Here is a 22,499-nt window from a genome sequence, read left to right as displayed (position 1 = left end):
TGTGTCTTGTAGTGTAATGCTCCTCACTGCCTTGGGACTCTGCCAGTACAAGGTGACCACCAAATATAGCCCCTCTACCTTGGACCAGATCTATTGGGCAAAATATAAATCTCTTTTCTTTATAACTTATGCAGTCTGTGGAACTGTATTAGTAGCAGCAGAAAATGGACTGAGACAGCAAATGGTTCGGATTACAAACTCAAAACCTTCACACTCCTACCCTATTGTTAGTCTAAAAGAACAAAGGGCCAAATCTAAGATGAGGCTAACAGAGATAAACAGAAACTCCTACACTTTGATCCAAAGTAACTACCTGGAGAAGTATACCAACAGCTAGGACTTAATTGTTTTAACTCATAGGAAGTTCAAAGTGAATCAGTAGTTTGGTTACATTAAAAGAAAAAGGATCTAAATTGGAGGAGGTGACAGGTTTCCATCATTAAGCTGCACCTGCAATTTTGTGCTGTTCTCAGTTCTGATCACAAGCTGGAACATGTTCAGGATAGGGAAAAAGTAGGCAGGACACGGAATATTTATTCTGGAAGAAGCTTAAGGAAATAATTACCATTGTTTTCAAACATAAAATGGTTGCCATGTAGAAGGTAATTTGAGTTTGCGTTTTTCTTTAGGCTAGTCCAACATTTTTCAGGTAATAGGATTTCTGTGCCAATATAAGAACCATTAGGAATGTCTAAAGATAAGAGGTCATCTAAAGGTAGCTGATGCATTTTGGTCATCCTGGCACTATTTAATGGTTAATCAGCGTTTTTGCAAAAGAAGCCTATGACTCTTATATTTCTTTTTTCAATGGATAAAGAATCCGTACAGATGAATCAGACAAAATAAGTGGTCATTAAATATATGAAAACTAATGCAACTTTGCTAGTAATAAAATTAAAATAACAGCTAAGGATTACTGTTTGCAAGAAAAAAAGTAAAGAACACCCAAATACTGCTTAGCATGATGAAACTGAGATTATCACTCATTGCTGTTGGCACTGACTTCTTTTTAAAACCTATGAATGAAGTGTCACTGACAACACTTATTCTATGAGCCCAATAGGCTATCTATAACGAAGCACAAGTTGAAAATACGTAAATTGCCATCTTGGTGAAGATACTCATCTAATGTTACTCATATAAGCCAGAAGTAACTTCAACAATGAAAAGTAAGATAACATTAAAAAAATCATTTTGTACAAAATGCATAACCTTATCTTGTTAAGGTATCTGAAGTGTGTACATGGTGTGGGGGGGGGGGGCTGCCAGCTATGATATTCTACAGATCCAATGATTAAAATTATGTCCCCAAACAGATGGCTATGTCAATAGATACGAAAGAAAATTCCCTCTCTGTTGAACTCTGCTACTAGCTAGCTGCATTTTTCTGGCCAAATTCCTGAACTTTTCTGTATCTCAGATGACCATTTTATAAATCAGGGAGTCTAGATTTGACAGTCTCTAACATCCTTTTCAGTTTTGTTTTTAAAAACATTTCTTTATTGTTGACAAATACAATTTGTACGACCTTCTGGCTATACGATGTGAGCAGAATGGACCTACTTAACGAGGGAACTATTATCCCAGGGAGATTACAAAATCAACTCCTACTTTGTTTTCAGATTGTCCATCATGTGGTTTTCCTGTATTATACATTTTTAGGACTCAGTTTGATATGAAGACAGGGAAAAAAAGAATTCTCAATCTCTTTCAAATAAATCACTGTATTTAAGGGGGATTTAGTTATATGCCCACAAGTACTTTATTATGGCGTAACATAAAACAGTTCCTGGGAGGTTGTTGGGCTCCAGTCCTAAAATACAATGTCAGCTTATTATTTGACAACTCTTAAATGAAAAGCAAGCTCCATCTAACCACAAGTTGTGAGGCCCTGGCTGGAAGGCCCACTGTCCAACAGCTCCTCACACCACAGCTGGAATTCCTGAAACGCACAGGTGAGTCCAGCCTCTGATTGTGTACTTGCAGACAGGTGTGTGACTTCTCCCAGAATGAAAGCATGCAAGAGGATGAGGACAGGAAGTGCAGCTGAGAACCTAAAACCAGACTGCAAAGCCCTGCACAGCCACCCCACCACAGGGAAGACAGGTGAGTTTACTCAGCATTTGCAGAGAGAGAGACAGAGCACACACCACGCCACAGTGCTTTTCTTCAATTGATGCAACTCAGTAATTTTTATTGCAACTGGAAGACAATACATCACAGAAACTTTATGGTAGGTCTGGGGAAAGTGTTATTTACAATAAATGATGAAATAGTTTGTCTTTGGCAATATGATTACATATGAAGAATGCAAAATGCAAGTATGGATCCTCCAAAGCAACGCCACCAAGTCCCTAGAGTCTGGCTGATTTTGCCCATCTCCAAACTGCTCCTTGAGGTTAACACAAACACAACTGAACATCATTTCCTTGCTCCTTTATTGTTCTCCCTTTCTATTCATGATATTGGCAGTTTCATACAGAAAAAAATTGGCTTCTGAAAAAATTATTACTCTTGTAAGTTAATTTGGCCATCTAGATCTATTGGCCAGCAAAGGTCAGTTGACCATAAGCATCAATCGTAAACCTCTTGGTTTCCTGATTGCTTTATCACTGTTTTTTTTTTTCCTTTTTTTCTGTAAAACAAAAACACAACTCAGAAATGTTACAGAATCAAGATTATAAAAAAATGTACAAGGTATATGCTTCCCAGACATACACGGATACTTTTTTCCTCCACATTTTCACCATGGCAATTTAAGTAGTGAGTGTGAATGACACAGCATGAAACTGGTTACTGAATCAGCTATGAGCTTGGATGGCCTCAACATACACAGTCAAGAAATGGTGCGTTTTATTAACTGAGAGTGTGCTACGTTTCCTCTAACAGGGGTGGGGGATGGGGAACTCAGGCCACAGTCATGAAAGGATAAAATACAATTTCTAGGTTCACCATATCGAAGTCTTTGAGAATCCAATATGGAATATCAACTATTTGCAAAAGGCGGAGAAGGCTTTTTCTCCACTTTTGCAAATGAAACACAGTGGAAAAACACTGCTGTATATATTCCAAATAAATAGTCTCGGTTTCAACACTAACGAAACAACAGGAAGGGTAGTGTGAGCATCTCACGGTAATTCAGAAAAGGGTCTTTTCACCTCTGTCTGATTTCAGAAGCACAACGGCAAGATGCAGCACCATAGACACATTGGTTTCGGCTGTTAAAAGATGGATCATTTTAAAAATGGTGTTTTCCTTCCTTAATTTTTGGTCAGTGAAGCTAGCACTTTGTTTGCTGGACTGTGGAAGAACGCCAGGGTCACACACATTATTCATGATAAAGCAACCGAGCTGACGAGTCTGTGCTTAATTCAAGAATAACCAGCAGGAGAGCAGACGCGAGAGTCACCCACCGCGGCTGGAACTCTCTCAAAGGAAGAGGGGTCAACAGATGACTTCACGAGGCAGGTAGATCTACATAGAACACTGAATGCCGTGTGTAAATCCTCATGAAATTCCAAGAAACAGGAACACTACACAATGTATATACTTTGATTTACACATTCCATTACAAAGGAAAAAAGAGACACCATTACAACTTTGTAACTGTGTTAACTGCAATATAAACTGAAGTCCAGAGTTTGGCAGGTAACTAAAAGGGGTTTATCACTTAGGTTATATAGCAAAAGTGTTGATGTATATTATATATAGTAGTATAAATAATAAAAAAGTATTATTTAAATTAGATCACAGTGCTGCATTATGTGCATAACAGTGTTTGATATAGTATTGGTGGGCTGGGACCTACAACACTAAGGACTTAACTGTCAACACTGGTAAGTCACAATCAAGAGGGGACATAGAGTTCCAATGTTTTCTTTTGGTGGCAAAATAATAAAATAAAAAGTAAAAAAAAAAAATCCTGAAGATGAAAGGAAAGATACTTCTCCACAGAAACATAAAACTAAATCGCAACATCTGGGCAGCTGTGATCCACCAGAAAGAACTGAGTCCCAATCTGAATAAAGTCGAAAGGGAAAGAGAAATCACATTGAATTTAATCCGATCCCATAGGGAAAGCCCTCCTCTGTAGGTCACTTGTACAGACTCCTATTCCTTCTGAAAGAGCCCTTCTGCAAGAGGCTGGAGGCCCTGCAGAGGAGTCCCTGTCACTCGAGTCAGCTGCACATGATGCAGGGCAGACCTCGTGCATTGGACTCAGAGCAGACAGACAGCCATCCTTACGGCTTCCACTCTACAGAGCCCACTGCCCTGTGCCAGCCCTTGGGCAGGGGCACCATTCAACACAGTGACCTCTTCCCAAATGTCCCATAGTGGCACCTGCTGCAGCCAGCAGGCACTAGCCACACTGAATGCCTCTTTAAGAAAACTCCATTCCTGGGGGAGGCCTCTGACACATTCCTTCTTTAAAACTCTGCCCCAAGACTGCAAACTGCCCCAGGTGTCTTGGCCAGGGTTTTCTCAAACTACTGAAATACGGGTTTGATTCCTTTTAAGTTTCAGATAGATGGCCTTAGCAAAGAACTCTCCAAAGTACACTGATTAGAGATGGGGGAGGGAAGTGTGTATATGGGGGGGTTGTGGTATAAGGCTGGGAAAATATCTAGGATGCAAACCTTTTCCACAGAGTACTAGATAAGAGACAATTATAGTAGGATAAAAATAACTACGTGTATTTCATTTAAGAAAAAAGAGCTGCAGTCTTTTCTTCTTAAATGTGTCCGAGGGCCAATAGCAAGTCATTGTAGATATTGTGGTGCTGATGGTTGTTTTCCAAAGCATCTTTGAGTTGAATATTGCTATAGTTGCCCGCGCCCCCCACCCCGCCCCATGTGAGTGCGTGAGATATTGGAATGACACATGAATCCCCGCTTCTCCCAGCAGGAGAAATGAAGCAAAAACACCACACCCTGAACAGTTCAGGTGAATCTGTCAGACTAATGGATACATATGCTAGTTTGGAAGCTAAAAGAACACCTGACGTTTGGAAAGGAATTCCAAGACTAAAGTGAATTACACTTAAGCAAAATAGTCTTTCACAAATAGGCTTGTGCTTAAATTTTCTACTGCTCTTGGAGGAGGGGATAAGAGAGGGTGCCTTTTGCCCCTTGGCTTGTTAAGGACACGAACAACCTCATTCCGTAATGAAGTCACTACAAACAGCCACATACATATTGATTTTTTTTTTCCCTTAACAATCAAAATACAAAGTTAAACACAATTGAGCCGTTGTTTTGGTTATGCATAATGTATATGCCTCCAAAAACAGAAGGAAAAAAATAGAAAAAAAGTACCCTCACTAAAGTTTCCCCAACAAGTCTTCCAGAAGATCTGACAAAAATGCCAAGGGAGGCTCAGGAAAATAACACTTAGAAAGCTGCCCGATGAGGTATTTATGCAAAAAGAGTGGTTCTGGAGTTAAGAACACACTTTTACAAGATATTTCTCTATTTCTCAAAGAGATCAGAAAAGTAAATCACACACATTGCATTTTATTCTTTTCTAAAAGAGGCCTCTCTGCCCCTTTAGAAAAATGAAATGAGGGGAGACAGCCACTGTGGGGTTCTCACTGGAAGAAGTCCCCTGCCAGAAACAGCGCTGAATGGTCACCTCTGCCCTTCTGGAGGGAGTCTGAATGGGATGTCTTGGGTGTGGGCGACTGAGGTGGTGGTGGTCTTTCGGGCTTGGTCAGTTGACAGCACAAATCAAAGTGTGGCTCAGGTTTCAGAGCTGTGGATGGCTTTTAGGGTGTCAGAAACTTGGGGAGAAAGAGGGAACAGAGCGCTGCAAAAACACACCCATCTTCCCATCTACACCTTGCCTTAATATGCTGGATGTATCCAAGGTCAGGGTAGGTAAAGAATTTATTTCACCTTCCTTACAGGTGTAGATATCTTTTAGTTTCTCTCATCAGCGGCCCACAGAGCAGTAGGTTTGGGGAATGCACCAGTTAATTCCCAATGTCCCAGCTGATGGAGTCCTGTAGGACAGTATCCTGGAGGACAGTATCTAGTCCTGCCAGATGAGCCTGGTTCAGGCTCACAAATCTCTCCTTTTACAAGTTCAAGGTCACCTCATTTCCCTCCTTCTCCTCAGCCATCAGATCCTGAGCCATGGTTGTGGGTGTTTCTGTTTATATTTTATGACTTCCCTCCATCTGGATGGAAGATCATATCCTTTTAGAGATTTCTCTTTGGATCTCTGAAAAAGAAAAAAAATTTTTCTTTTTCTTTTTTTTTTTAGGCAAAGATAACAGGAGTTTCTGGTCTGCGTGATATTGTCTGGTTGTCTAAATTCAGCTCTCACAATCTAGGTGGTCTTAATTCCAGGTTGGTTAGTGTGCTGAGGTGTTAGAGAAGGTCAGCCCTTTCCTTCTTACTGAGAAATGGCATCTGGGGCTGGCCTTCCTAACGCCCAGCGGCTCACTTCCTCCTTCACAGGTACTGTGTATCTTGTACCCTCACCTAATAAGGCCCATTAGCATGTTTCCCCTTCTGGTGAATTTGCATAATTATTCACTGCCTTTTTTCCTACAACCAAATCATGGTAATGATTTTCTCAAGTAAGCGTCCCATAATTCTCTTGATTCTATCATACACACTCACTACTAAGTTTGCCCTCAAATTATTGCGTCATGTTAAACACATAAAGACAAAGAGAAAGGACACACTCTTCAGCAGAGAATCAGAGGGGGTCGGGGGCTGAGTGCAGACAAGGCAGTGTAGAGTTCAACCATCCAAGCCCTACCAGAGCATGAAGATATTTTTATATTGCAGAGTAAGTTCCCCAACAGTCAGAATTTGTCCCTGAAGAAGGTTAAACCTTAAACACCTGCTTCAAAACACCAAAACAAAATAATCCGAAAGAAAAAAAAAAAAAAAGAAAAAAAAATAGAAAAAGAAAAAGAATGAAAGGAAGAAAGAGAAAGAAAACAAAAGAACCTCTAAGCCTAAGGGCTTAAAAATTAGAGGCATAGCCTTTTCTCTATTTCTATATTTATATGAAAATAATTCATGCTTCATGCTAAATACATTATTTACCTTACAAGAACTTTGTTATTTTTGAATAAAAAAGTTTGTTTTTGTCATTTTTTTCTTTTTCTTTTTTTTTTTCTTCGAAGGAATCCATGCATTGTGGATTAGAAATTTCTGCTGGCTACATTGGCTGAATATGGAAAATCACTGATTTTGCGAAGATGAATCCTGACTGACATTAATTGCAAACTCCTTTTTTTGAGGGCAGTATAGGAGTTATTATTTTGTTTATTTTTTTGTCATGTTTTACTTGTTTATGACCATCAATGTGCCTTAAATCTTTTAAAAATATATCACAACACTAAATGGCAGGTTCTGTAGTTTTTTTTCTTTCTTTTTTCTTCATTTGGATCAAATACTTTTGTTAGACAGAAAAAGAATCTACACCATAATTTCCTTCCTTAACAGCTACTGTAATTTGTTGGGCTTGATTGCTTTTCACCTGGGCAGGTAAGAAGACATGGCCAGTTTTCTCCTAGTCTCATATTGCGTGTGTTTTGTGTGTGTATGTGTGTGTGTGTGTGTGTGTGTGTGTGTGTGTGTCCACATGTGCACATGTAGGGCCAACCTTTAGGCTTATGGCTTTTAGAACATTTTCTTAATTTAATAGAGAACATAATTCACTAATTAGCATCATCACTGAAAATGCACCCCGTTTCTCCTCCTTAGTCACTGACACCTGATGTATCTGAAGAGTCCCATGTTCAGCCTGTAAGATGTTACCAGGTTTCAAGACCAAGGGGGCACAGAAGGCTGGGAGCAGAGCCCTTGTGATCACTGCGTGGCAATGCCCAGGGCCTTCCTGGCACACTGGGATGCTGGGTACCACTTGCTTGGGTCTGCTCCTAGGGGGACATGGGGTTCTTTCTTCTCTCCAATATGCCTTGACTCAGTGAATATAATTGGAGAAACATCTGATTTTTTAAACCTAAGGGCTGGGTCTGAACGATGACTACTTTGCACACGTGCCTTCTAGGTACTGTGTGTGTGTTCCCATGGTATTGAAGTTGAGATCCCTGCGGATTCAGCCACGTGTTTCTGACAGGCTGTAGGAAGCAATGGTAATTTTGGCTTTTTTTCGGTTTTGTCTTCAGATAATGAAAAGCTTTTGTAAAACAGCTGAGTGTCAATATGAGTTCTATGGCTTCAATCTCCTTTAAACATAAAATTCTTAAGGGTCCAAAACAAAGGAGAGGGGGGCAAATTAAAAAAAAGGAAAAGAAAAGAAAGAAAACCAAACCAAAAGAAAAAGAAAAAAATTGCTGATATTGCCACAAATCATTAGAAATCTCCTGACATGCTGAAACCAAATGGCCATAAGTTCAAAACAAATCAGTGACTTGTTTTCAATTTTTTGTGGTTTCCTTTTGTTCCTTCTGCCCCTTTGCCGTCCGATTGGTGATGTTATTCAAACAGGACCGAATCCCTGCTAAGTGCAGGAGCGACCCAGCTGCCTCTTTCATCTCCTCGTCGTCACTCTCTGGGGGCTTTTCTGTGCGTCTCTTTTTGAGGGGCAGCGTGTCGCTGGGGACCTTTCTGGCCTTGGCGAAGTGCTGGCGCTTCTTGTGCTGGGATGCGTACCCGCTGTCCCCCAGAGCATCCTTGGCCTCCTTCTGGCTGGGCTTCCTGTCATCCTCTTCCGTTTCACTGTGGCTCTCGTGGCTGTGGAAACTCCCCTCACTGCCTTCGCTGCCCTCCTGGCTCCCCTTGGTGGCAAACTCGTAGTGGTCGTCAGCCGAGGAGGAGGAGGAAGAGGAGGAGATGGAGTCGCTGGCGGGTGAGGTGCTCCGGGTGTTGGAGGACTTGGCACTGCTATAGTTGTGATCCTCCTTGGGGTCTCCACTGACCACGGGGGAGCCGCATGATGGCTCGCTCTCAGTCCGCATCCGGCAGCTGGTGATGCCATTCCTGCAGGGCGAGGACATGGGGAGGGATGGGAAACAGAAAGGGGACACAGATTAGAACTCCGACAGGAACACCCAGTAGCTCATCTGCGTGCAAGCACCAGCTACCCACCGAAAAACCTGGGCAAAGGGTGGATCTGAAGACAGGGTCTTAAATCTTGACACCTTGAACTTTACCACTCATCTCCCATCCTGGGCATTTCACTCAATTTGTGTGGTTGAGTCATTAAAATGACCTGCTAAAGTGACAGCAGTGGATGCTCTATCTCTTACATTAAACCCTAAAAAGCCAGGTGTGTAGTTTTGCATAGCTGCCAGCTCCATGGAGTCAGATACCACCAGATGACGTTGGCTGGGTACTTCAAAGGAAAAAGCATGCTCTCTTCCAAAGCTGCTGCATTAAGACGCATTTGTCAGAAAGCTAAATCCAGTGTTCAGCAAAAAGAGATACCTGCCATGTGGTGACAGCTATTCACTCACATTCCCTGCCTCCCTCATTCAACGAACCAATATTCACTGAGAACCTAATAGAAATGCATGACCTTAGGGAGGATCCCGGTTGGATCAGACACAGAAGCTGTCGAGAAGATACCACAGTCTATCAGAGCAAGTCCAGGTTAGATCACAAAGGAGAGCAGTGAGTTACCATTTCTTGAACCTATCACAGCCAGATGCCCTGCTGAGCCTGTCCTGATGATCACATTTAACCCCGTAAAGTGCACCAGATTATCCTTGTTTCCAGACCAGAAATTGGGTCTAGGAAAGGTGAGTGATTTCATTAGAGTCATACAGTTATTTCATAGAAAAGCTGAGCTTGGAATCAAAATCTGACTGCCACGGTTGTGGTCTCAGCAACAAGGATAGGCTTTTTCTTGCAATTTCCCTATGATGAGGCCGCCTGTGGCACTCACTGGGCTTTGGACTGTTTTTGTGTCTGGGTGGTGTACTCAGCTCCTTTACGAGTGAAGTGGGAAGAGTAACTACACTCACCTCGCAGGATGCTTGGGCTGAGGGCCTGTGTTAGCATGGCATGGAGTGGTGGCTGAAGGCTTCCTCCTGGTCAGGCCACACACTCTATGCATCTGGGTGGCAGCTGTCTTTCTGACGTGCCCAGCACATGGCTGTGAGCAGGTGGAAATCAGAGGGATGAGTATGTGTAGGAAGGAAGGGCTGCCTCTCGCTAGATGGGAGAACAGGAGCTAGGGGGCAAGTTCTCACGAGGATGTGGCACCTGACCTTGGAATTGACGGCTGTGCAAACGGGCTGTTTTACAATTTGGAATCTCAACATCTTCATCAACCTTCTAGGGCTGTGTGAAGATGAAATGACAAGCCGCAGGCACAGAGGAAGGTTTTGAGTGGTTAATTCTTCCTTGCTGTCCCCTCCTGCTACTGCATCCCTTCCACTTCGGGTTGCTGTGATGTGCTCTCCTGGAGCTGCCTTATTTTCTCTTCCTAGCCTGGTCAAGAGGTTTACGGGAATGCAGCACAGGGAGCAAAGGGACTGTAATGAGAGAATTCCTCAAGGGCTTGCCTGGGCACAGGGCCTTGAGCTCTGGGGACTGGCCCCTCTCGATGCATTTTTTTTTTTTTTTGCAGACTTCCTGTTTCTTAGGCACATAAAAATAGCTATAGTAAAAGGTGACTTGGAGGTGCTACCAAATACGAAACTTGATAAATGTGACAATTATGCAGCCAGCTCTTCACTTTTGTTAAAGCAAATGAAAACATCTTGGAAAGCGTTCTTTTACAGTTCTCCTGATCACTGTTGTTTAAGGGAACTAGTGGGAAATACCAAAATAATTAGCTGACTAAACTAGGATCATACAGTTACCTAGGGAGCCCAACTACATGAGGACAAGTGAACTGGGCTGTTTGACTTTCAACAAATCCATTCTGATCCTTATCTTCTGTTTTAACTTGGGACCTATGTTTGTACTGATCCTGATGGTTTAGCAGTGTGACCCTTCTCTGAACACACAGGGTAAGGAGAAAGCCACGACTGGGAGAGGAGGCAGTAAGACAAAGAACCCATAAAGCCAGCTCCTAGTGAATCTCAGTGAATGTTATGTAATGCGCTTTGCGTTTTGTTCTCTTCTTTCCCGTAAATTTGAAATTTTCTTAAATGAAAAGTTTGAAGGAGGGGTGGTAGAATCAAAGTATTTGATACTAAATTTTAGCTCTATCCCATTATAAGAGGAAAGACTTTACACATGAGAACTTGTCTCTTTTTCTTAAATAGGGCGATTACCAGTATTAGGGCCATGTTGCAGACCCATTAGGCTCACGTGAGAACTTTCTTCAGGAAGAGATGCCATGAATGACAGCAGAATAAATGAGAAAATTACTCCATGGTCCCTGACTTCAAGCTGTGGAGGGCAGGGTTTCTGGCATCTGTTAGGATCAGGCTTCTGGGGACAAAGAGACCACAAGCCACTCTGGAACAATTTCTGCCTCCTTCTTCTAAAGATGAACAGACAGAAACTCACAGAAGCCTAAGACTTGTCCAGAGTGGCCTCACTAGTTCTAAAAGGCAGCTCAAGTGGGAATGTACATTACTCCCCGTTTCCTTGAAGGCGGGAAACCAATCCCTAACATTCACAGTATTTCTAGATAAAACAAACATACAGACATAACTTCAGGGAGTGCAAATATAAACATACTTCTTTCTCATTTGATGAAATTAACTTTCTCTGAGATTTCAGCATGGGCTCATAATCCATAAATTACACTCAAAACTCAGCAGGAAGTGACAAGCTCCTTCCATTATTAATAACTTGGTGCAATGTGATTCATGATGGTGCAAGCCAGCTGCACTGAGCTGGTGTCAAATACTCCCTGCTGCAAGAATTGTCATTGCAGGCCACCAAATGCTTAAAAGGAACCAGCCATTCTGAACATGTTGGAAGGTGAATTTCTAACCACCTCCTCAAATAGCCACTCATTAACATTAACATATAATACATCTGAAATGTCTGCAATTTTTCAGTGTGAGCTGCATTTACACATCATGATACTTACCGTGAACATAAATTAGCATGAGTGAAAGGCAACCTGATTTTACTAGGGCCTTTAGAGTTTAAAGCACATAGTTCAACAGAACCACAAACTATTAATCGCAAGTAAAATCTGATAGCCATCCTCTAGTCAACGAGATGGGAAATACTGGGCACAGATAGTGAGAACTCACACTAGTTCAAGCCAAGAACAAGTGATATTTGGAACCAACGAGTCAAGGTCTAAACTGATGCTCAGGCACGGCCACTTTGCTGCTTTTTTCCTACAAGTTAATTACAGATAAATGGCATGTGTTGACACCACTTTTTACTTGGTATCCTAGGGTTTCTCTAGAACTGGTGGCTTTAAGTCTCAGGCTATTACTTGGGGTAGCAGTGTTCCTCGGGCACTGAAATGAAGACTGATCTTTTGCCAAATGTGGAAGGCAGACAGAATCGGTAAGATTACAGAAAGCAGGGGACCAGAGTGAGTGGAACACTGTTCTCCCAAATCAACCACAAAGAGAAAAACAAGGTCAAGAAGAGATGACAAGAGGTTTCCACCTCCAACCAGGTGGCAGGAGAGGCTTCTGAAAGGTATTCATCTGACTATAATAAAAAGGATCCCCAGTAAAATACAAGCATATTTTAAAGATATTGCTGGACTCACTAGGAAATAAAGGGAATCTCAGATATCCCTCTAGACATGCATGTACCAAATGAACTTCACACACACAAATGAAAAATGTAAAAGAAAACTGTGGTGTGAGGAGGAGGAGGCCAGGGTATCTCTGGAGCGAGTGCTTAGCACTACAACTGTGGCTCAGACTTACGTGAGGGGTAGAGGTTGGGCCTGATTTTGTTGGCTTTGTTGGTATTGATGACTCCCCAGGGAGGCCAAAGTGGCCTCCAGAGCTATATTGGTCCCCTGGGCTTATATCACAAGCTTTAAAAGCAAGTCCTCTCTGGAAGAATATGCTTTAAATCCAAGCCACAGTGAATTCCCATAGACAATAGTGAACAGAGCACAGGTTCATTAAAAAACAAACAACAAAACATCAAACATAAAGGAAATAAGCCACCCTCAGCAAGAGACACCAGAAAAAGAAACTACCAAATGTGAACTGCAAGGACTACAAATGTGGAAATAAGTAAATACAATGTACAGCTGGTACATTTAAAGAAATAAAGAGGGAACTAAAAAACACTGGAAAGGAAGAACAGACTTTTACAAACTAAGCACGCAGATTTTGTAAAGTACCAAATAGAAGCTCTAGAGATTAAAAAATATAACCCTTGGAATTAAAAATGCTGAGAGAGAAAAATTAGTGAGTTAGAAGATGGATCTCAAAATACTCCAAGAAATGCAGCAGAGAGACAAAGAGATGGACACTTCTGAGAAAGGCTGGAGGGTATCGGACACTGTAAAGAGAGCCCAGATAAATCGAGCTGGGGTTCCAGCGTACAAAGAAAACTTGGGAGATGTAATATGTAAATAGAAAATGGCTGGAAATTTTCTAGTTTTGATGAAGTTTTCCAGTTGAAAGCCAACGAATCCCAAGCAGGATAAATAAGATGAAATCCATAGTTAGATACATCATTATCAAGCCTTAGAGCAGTGGTTGCGACACTTTTAGAGCTTTCAATGGTACAACAGCCCACTGGGGCTTGTGAACCATGGATTCTGAAAACACTACCTTAGAGGATTAAAAAAAAAAAGACAAAGAAAAGATTTAAAAGCAGCAGAAACAAAACACATCATCGAAAGAGAAGTATTAATCTAAATCAAGTGAAACAGGTGGAGGTATCTCAAGATGAGAGGGGGGAAAAAAACCTGCCAACCTACAATTTAACACCATTTTCTAAAAAAAGGTGCAAAAGCCCCCGTATTTTCAGACAGACATTCAAGGCCTCAACTTCACACCCTCAGTATAGGAACTTCTTAAGAAGCTACTTTAGAGAATTTTATAAAAGGTAAGTGATCTAAAAAGAAATGCCTGAGATGTGAGAAGAAACATTATCAAAGAAAAACATAAGCAAATATCGACTGGGTGACCCAATAATACTAATGACTAAGTGGCTTAAAAAAAAAAACCAAACTAGAACAAAAGTATTAGACAAATGTAGCATATCGTCTAGGTGGTAGAGAGAATTGAAGCTAAAGCATTCCAAAGGCCTTGTATCGATCAAGAAGTTAAAGATATTGATTAACTTTAAATGTTTTAAAATATTCATGTTAAAAGTTCTACTATCAACAGGAAAAGAACAGAAACAGAATGTATAACTTCCAAATCATTAAGGAGAAAGAAATGGAATGACAAATGGGAGAGTTTCAATCAATTTAAAATAATGTTAGAAAGGAAAAAGAATTTAGAAAAAGTAGAGCAAATAGAAATGCCAAATAAGATGGTAGAAATGAACCCAAGTACCTCAATAAACATGGGCTAAAAATCTTCAGCTAAAAATACACATAATTAACATGGATTTTACAAAGGCATCTGTTTATAAGAAACAAAACTTTAAAAAAAGGACACACAAAGATTAAAAGACATGAGAAAACTGTATCGTGTTGGTGTAGCAATACTAAAATGAAATGATAGATTTTTAGGGCAAAAAAAAATCATTGCTACAGACGAAGCATTAAACATTCATAAAGGTTTAATTCACCAGGAAGACAGAACAGTTTTAAACATGCATACTTCCAATAAAATACCTTCAAAATATCTACTCCTAAAATTGAAGAATTACAAAGAGGAGCAGCCAAATCCATGCTGTAATGGGAGATTTAATATATCACTCTCAGTATTCAGTTGGTATGTACTCTACCACACACACACCACACATAAAAGATGGCTGTCAAGATATGACCTAAAAGACAATGCACACAGAAAATGTGCTAACAATGGAAAAGCTCTATTCTTTTGAAGCACAGGCAAAATACCTTTTAAAATACTTATTTATACCAGACCATATATTATTTATACTAGATCACTATGAGTAGACAGTCATAACATCACATTCCAAAGAAGCTGTAGTGTAATGGTCCAGTCTCTGATCACAAAGCATTGATATTAACTGTCATTGCTAAAGAGGTAACTAAAACATAAGAAACAACTACTTCCTCTTTGTTTGGGAAATAAAAAAAAATACACTTCTACAAATACCCATGAGTCAATGAAGAAGTCAAAGTAGAAATTTGAAAATACTTAATGCTTTACAGTAATGACATGAAAGATAATAAAACTTGTGGGATATTACTAAAGCAGTAGTTTGAACAAAATTATAGCCTTAAGCTTTCATAGCAAAAGACAAAAGACTGAAAAGTAAAAGTAACTGATCTACACAAAAAGTAGAATGAAAGTGAAGGAAATTATAAACAGCAAAAATTAGTGAGAACAAATGCAAATAGAGCTAATAAGAGGATGATGGGGAGACCTACGGGAAACTTAACCAAACAAAGTTAAAAGTGAAATAAGAAATAAAAACAGGTCACAATTACAAATGATGTTCCAAAAGATGGCAAGATACACTGAGAATAAGCCAATATATTTGAAAACCAAGGGGAAATGGACAAATTCTTAGAGTAACAAGTGGTTTTCAAAGGGAAATAAAAAACATGTCATTCCATAAACTAATAATTATTCATTTTACAAGGAAAACACCAGCCCAGATTGTTTTGCAATCAAGGTCCATCAAGAATATAATAGACAATTCTAATTTTACATAAATTCTTTTGGAGAATCTAAGAGTGAAAGAATACTGCCCAACTCATTTTATGAGGCAAGTACAATCTTGACACTAAAACCAGATGAAGACAGAGCTGCAAAAGTGTGTTGCATGAACAAATTAATATACAAAGTATTAGCCCATCAGTTCTAGGAAAATATAAAAATATCATAATAAAATATATTATATATATCAAATATTATATATATCAAATATAATATATATCATATATAATCAAGTATATTATATATGATATAATGTATCATAATCAAAGATATGAAAGGGTTTTTTTGGCATTGGTAGGTGTTAATATAATTTACCATAGTAAACAAAAAGCAAACTTTTATAGCTATCTTAAACGATGCAAATACTTCTGATGAAATTCAACAACTATACATGATAAATATCACAAAAAATTAAGAATACAAGGAAATTATTACAAAATCATTTCCTCAAATACCAGTAACAAATAATCTGTTAGTCATGAGTCAACAGCATGGCTCTCTTTAAAATAAGAAATAACAAAAAGACTTCTATTATTATTACTTTATTCAGAAGTCCTAGATTGTGCAATAGGACAAGAAAAAGAATTAGGAAAAATAAACCTACAGTTCTTTGCAGGAGATGTGCTTTTGTACATAGGTAAACTATTAGAATTACTAGGGCAGCTTATTTAGCAAGGTGGCTGGGAAAAGTCAATGCTGAGGAATCAGCTGCATTTCCCTGTATCAAAGCAGCAAACAGAAAATACATCATCTGTGTTGGTAAAATCTGTAACAGCAAGAGAAAATAATGAACCTAGACGATGTAGAAGAAACCTGATGAAGGTGATTAAGACCTTTAGGGAAAAAACCATAAAGTTGTAATGAGCAATACTGAAGACTTAAATAAATGGAGAAGGATACATGTTCACTGATTAATAGATTTAATATGGGGTTATTCCCATCAGTATGACCCACAGATTCAATATATTGCTATATTTTCCTTTTACCTCTCCCAGTCCATTTTTTTTAAATTCACCAAGCTGAATCTAAGTACAAAGAGTCAAGAATATACAGACACTTAAAAAAAGACAACAAGCTGGGAGAACCTGTGTGACCCAAGGCAGAGGCTTCAGAGTTACTGTGAAGACAGAGTAATTCAGACAGTGTGGTATTGCAACAGAACAAGACAAATGTGAGACAGGACCAGGCGCCCTCCCCAATATAAAGAAATTTGATATATATCACATCTGGCACTTCATGTCAGTAGGGAGGGGGTGCAATTTAATAAATGATGCTGGGATAACTGATTACCCATTTGGGAAATGTTTAAGTGTATCTCTGATTCACACCCTGCCTCTAGATGGATTCCAAACTTAATAAGTCTGTAAGACTAATAATAATTAGTCTCATGATAGAAGTGCGTTTCCTATGATGCAGTCTCAGATGCACACAAGAAAATTTGCTGGGGCAGAGGGATCTCAGGATGTGCTGTTTGACTGGTGTGCTTTTTCCTTAAACCTAAACACTTAGTGTCTTCTCCTCTTCTACCACAAAGCATAATTTAATACTGAGTTTTGTAATTACTTTCAAAGGCCATGATTTCAGAAGAGAAGGCCATGTGTATGGCCTTTCAAACACAACACAATGAACAATAAGAGCAGTGTCAAATGTTCCTCCACGTCCCCTCATCAAACCACAAGCCTGTCCCAATACTGATGGTCACCAGCTTCCTACACTCTTGGTACCAGAATCTTCTCAAGGGGGAAGACATCACTTAGTTCTCATCACTTAGTTCCCTTCCCTTTTGCAAAAGATCTATCTCCCTATTTCCTATGATTTACCTTTTATTTTGCTTTTTACTTACATTTTGGCTTTCTCATAAAGAGAAACCAAGTAATATTTGAATGATGATTCCATTTTGACATGGCTTTAAGAAATGATGTTTTTGATCTGGGGATCAAGGGAGACAGGATACAGGAGAGGGAAAGCGGAAGAGAAAAGTTATAAAGAAGTGCAACGCAGACCTACAAATAGCCCATGGTGAATAACTTTATTATGTATTGCAAACATATGCTAACAAAATGTTCTTTTTAAGTTGAGGTTTTTATGTCACAATAGAACTATGAATGGTCAGCTCACTTCACGTTCAGTGGGAATTGTAGCTCTCTTTTAGCTCCTTAGAGATCCAAATAAAAGCAAGCACCCTTACATGGTGATTCGGTGGGACTTTCTTACAATTTTATAACATGTATGTCTGGACGTGTAGGCCAGGTATCATCCCTCAAAGTCGACTGCCTTGCCACAAATCTATACCAGGCTGAAGTGGAAGAAGTCCAAGCTAAGCTTTCTCCTGAAGGTTGGGGCTTAGCTTTTGATATTCAGGAAGGAGACCCAAGAAGGCCTATGGGGAGCAGACTGGGTGCATCCAGTAGGTTTTCTGTATTAATGTGTACTACATGCTAAGCACATAACTGTGTGTGAATCTTAATTCATGAGACAGGTACAGGTTTCCTTACTTGCTGAAAGTCCCATAGCCACAGAATAAGGACTCAGGAAACTTGGTTCCTGAGTTTATGTGCATGATTTCTGGGCTCTCCTGCCATATGAAGGCCCCGCCTCCCATCTGTTTTCTTCCAATCTGGGATATTTAATCTTCTTTATCACATGGGGATCAAATATAGCCCTAAAAGTTAGAAGCAAGAATGGCCCAGGCAAAGTTTCTTTGATCCCTGAGTGAGAGGTGGCCCATAATGCTATGAATTCAAGAAATCTGGGTTCCTCTCTCTAAAAAATGTCAGAAATTATCCTTCCATGAAGCAAATTTCACTGGGAAAAGAGCAGAAGATACAGGCATAAAACTTTAAAATGTGTGAGCAGTTCTTTTGAGGACGATGTATCTTGAGTACTTTGCACTGAGGCAAATTTCAAAATAAGCAGATTTCCAATGTCTAAGGATGGGCCAGTCTTGGAGGTTATTGAGTAAAAAGTCAACAGGGGAAAGTCAATTACACTATTGACAGATACTCTTACAAGGAGATTTCACATCATAATTATATGCAAAGGAACCCAGCAAATACAAGCTGTGTAATGATCAGCTAATAAAAGTAACACTTCATCTATGTCAATAACAGTTTCAGAGTTAAGACAAACAAACACGGCCTTTGCCACTCAGCCAGGGGGGGAAAACCCTGAAAGACAAATATTTTCACTTAAGGAGAAGTGCTTAGACTCACACAGAAAACCTGTCAAACAAAGGAGAGGAGGAAATTGGTCTTTAGTGGGTGCTAATGACTCTCCAAGCAGCAGCTCCTATAAATACTGGGACCCACCTCCCAACTGCCCTGCAGGATTCCCTGTGTGTGCACTGCCCTGAGGTCTGGCTGACGACATCCTTCCGCTGCTTGCTGCTCTATTCTTCCCTGAATTGGTTTTCTTTTGACCCCAGTTGAATTTAGGTTTGATGAACACTTAGCCAAATTTAAAAATTACAATGAAAAGGAAAGAACTAAATAATTTCCCCCCCAAACACATCTTAATAGGTTACAGACACCAGTTCTGCAAATGACCACTTAATTGTATTTCTGTTTTTTTCTGAAAGCATCTCAGTGCCTATTTGCCCTATGAAAAGCAGGCAGAGATACAGCGTCCCAGTCTTGCGGAGCTTACTAACTCTCGTCCTCTAATTTCCCTTCAAACTAATGTGACAGGTGCAGAATTAATAGACAACTTTCTGCAAATGCCATAGGAGCTTTCTTTGTCTTGTTTCTGTGAACATTTGAATATTTTACCAGAACTATTTTGTTCAAAACTCCTATGAGGCTCTGGAAAGTTACTAGACTATGAATACTTCCACAATGGATGGACACTTAGCAAACTGCGCCACTAGAAGGCCATTATCCCTCAGCCTCAAGCTCACCCTCCTCATCTAGTTCATACGCTGTGGCTGGGTGGGATTCTGTACACTACACTTTGCTTTCCCACTTGGCTCCACCAACAGTGGTGCTAGAGACACTGCGACAGTGGTAGATGGTGAAGGGACCAGCTCTGACCTGCGCATTCTGCGAGTCCCAGCAATGCCTCTGCACCTCAGCAGCATCAGCAGCAGTGGTTCATCGCTGAGGCAGCTGTGGAATCCAGTCTGGGTTTTCCAACATTCACAAGACCATGTACCAATATGCACCTCCGACATGGGGTATCCCAGGCCCCACTCAGCAGAAGCCTGAGCTATGACTCCAAAGGCTCACCATTCCAACCTCTTCCTTTTGTTCCTTCACTTGGTTCCTCTGGGGCACTCTGAGTTCTGTCGGTCACTCGCTGGTGACATGGTCAGTAGCTTTCTACCTGGAGAACAGAAACTTCCAGGCTCTCTGCTCAGTCCTCTGGTGTGGCTGTTGTCCCCTGACTGGGCCTGCCTGTTGCCAGAGGGGTTGGCTAAGAAGCAGCTCTGAACAGAAACAACACTTTTTCCTAGCTATAGAGCTTTATCTCCTAATGTGACACTACCAGTGGGAAACCACCAGTATTTAAAAGAATGCCTTTAGAGGGGACAAATCAGGGAAATCTGTGATCATGTGTTACCAAGGAGTAACAAAATTAGGAGGCAGGTCTTGCCAAAGGCCACTCTAGTCCCTGGCTCCTCTTCCAGAAGGGATGGCTGGATGCATGGGAAATGCTAAGCTTAAAGGCACTCAAAAGTATGGTCAAGACAACACATCTAAAGTCTGTATTTAGAATTTGCTAATGAAAATATATTGTTGCTCCAAGCAAAAATAATCTCCAGTCTCCACGACTTCTCTATCAGAAAGGTAAACTAAGAGTTGGGACAGGAAAGATTTAAGAAAGCAACGGAAAATAGAGTATGTTCCACAAAGTGAGGCAAAAGGATTGGTATTTTGGCTTCATGGATAAAGTTTATCACTTATAAACTCAAGAATTAATGATCTGAAGATAACCATGAAAGGCTGTAGAGAAGTATGAGGATAAGACCCTTTGAATGTATATTTAGAAAACATTTCTATGTTGAGTTAGCAGAAAGGATACATAGTTTTATCTATACCCTATCCCTATGCTAATTCCTACCAGCTTGCCTCATCATCAGGTCCCGACACCGACACCAAGTCTGAGCTAAACACTAAGTGACATCCATTGTAACATAAGCAGGTAGGTTTGCTGGAAGAGTTCAAAGACTCAAGCTCATGGAAAAGGGCCACATGCTTGATTTGCACGGATGAATTGACCTCATATCTCTCTCATGCCCAGCTAAATGAACGTTTTAGGATGGTTTTCTTTGGGGCATGAAACACTGTGAAAGCAAAAGTGTTCTTCAGGGCCAACTTGATCCCTAAGTGCGGGAAAAAGGGTGTGGGGGCGGGGACTGCAGCTCAGAGAGACAAGAGGATTTATAGCTTGTGCTTAGCACTGTGCTGCAGGTGCGAGGCATCAGTCACCTGTTTGAGTGATTGTCCCCATCCTCAGCAAGCACACTACTGAGGACACAGAAGGACACACAATGAAATTAATAACAGATGTGGTCATGCGTCAAAGGCCGCCACTGCAATATGGGGCCGATGGGCCACAGGAAAGAGAATTCCCTTGTGCTGGCCACTTCAGGGAAGTACTGGCTAGGGATGATGTGCAAGCTGAGGGAAATCTATGCAGAAGCAGCAGGAATAAGATGGGTAAATGCTGGACATATTTGGTGAGCAAATTTGGCTCAAGAAAGGACGCCTGAGGTGACAGGGTGAGGGGAAGAGTCACAAAGGTGGCTCTGCTGAATCAGAGAGGCACATTTTAAGAAACTGGTCTGGCAGTGGCTGACAGATGGAGGAAAAATAGGAGGGGCTGCTACGGTGGTGCACATGGGGGTTTGAAGCTAGTGGTGGACCCTGAACTTGGGCTGGCAGTGGAGATGAGAAGGATGGAAGAAAGAAATTTCCTGAGAAAGAGTTTGTGTGGTCTGGCAACTGACCTGATTCTTGGAAACAGGGGAATGATACCACTTGCTATTTATAGGCCACTTAGCAAAGCATGTAGCACGCATGATTTTGCATCTGACTTGTATAGCAACCCGTGTTTGGAGGGAAAGGAATACAGTGGATGAGGAAATGGAGGCCCAGACAGGTCAGACACAGCTCAAAATCGTAGGATCAGGACAGCGCTGGGTCTAGAGCTGGGCCTGACAGTCTAGAATCTAACAATCCTCCATTGTATCTGCAAGGAACCAGGATAGTATGATGGCCAAGAAGGAGAAGCTGGCATTTGGACTGGGGAAACTAAGTTACTTTGACTTTGTCCAACACCCCACTAGGTTGGTCTTCACTGGTCAGAGGCCAGTCCTTTCGATCCTCTGAGGGGACCGGGGGACAGAGCAGTGCTCCTCACTCCGATCAGGTGGGCTCTGCTGCTCAGGCTCCTCTCTTACCTCATGGCTGCTGTCATTCCAATGGGAGTGATTGGCAATGGCCGGACGCCAGGAAACAGCCCTCGGCTCAGAACCCGAGCTCCATTTTGTATCACTCCTGGAGGAACTGGAAAAGCAAGGAAAAAGATAATGCCCGTGAATGGGTGGTAGCAATTTCTGTTTTAAGTCAGAAACTCAGGGAGGAGTGGGCAGAGAGGAGAGATGGAGGAGGAAACGAAAGTGAGAGAAAAACGTGCACACACACATAAACACAACCTGCACACACACACACACACACACACACACACACACAGAGAAATAGAGAGAGAGAAAGAGAGAGAGAGAGAGAGAGAGAGAGAGAGAGAAAGAGAAACAGCAGGAAGATAATTTGATCAGCAAAATCACACCAATAGTTTACAAAGTATTGATACCTAA

General features: G+C 40.9%; 1 protein-coding gene across 6 annotated transcripts in view; it reads right to left on the bottom strand.

Annotated features, from left to right (window-relative positions):
• Window positions 1-2,163: 2,163 nt before the first annotated feature.
• Window positions 2,164-22,499, bottom strand: part of Foxn3 (forkhead box N3) — a 381,623-nt gene continuing 361,287 nt past the window's right edge. For all 6 annotated transcript variants that reach the window (XM_003472469.5, XM_063241447.1, XM_063241448.1 and 3 more), the window contains 2 exons: window positions 22,086-22,191; window positions 2,164-8,963 (listed from right to left, as the gene is read on the bottom strand). In XM_003472469.5, coding sequence (XP_003472517.1) covers window positions 8,402-8,963; window positions 22,086-22,191 — 668 coding nt within the window. In that variant the 3' untranslated portion in view covers window positions 2,164-8,401. The remainder of the gene's footprint in view (window positions 8,964-22,085; window positions 22,192-22,499) is intronic.

This window comes from Cavia porcellus, unplaced genomic scaffold (genome assembly GCF_034190915.1).
Source record: "Cavia porcellus strain 051 isolate PalLab524CR breed Dunkin Hartley unplaced genomic scaffold, mCavPor4.1 scaffold_31, whole genome shotgun sequence".
Classification (NCBI taxonomy): domain Eukaryota; kingdom Metazoa; phylum Chordata; class Mammalia; order Rodentia; family Caviidae; genus Cavia; species Cavia porcellus.
The sequence above is the reverse complement of the archived record's forward strand: the minus strand, read 5'-3'. Positions and strand labels throughout refer to the sequence as shown.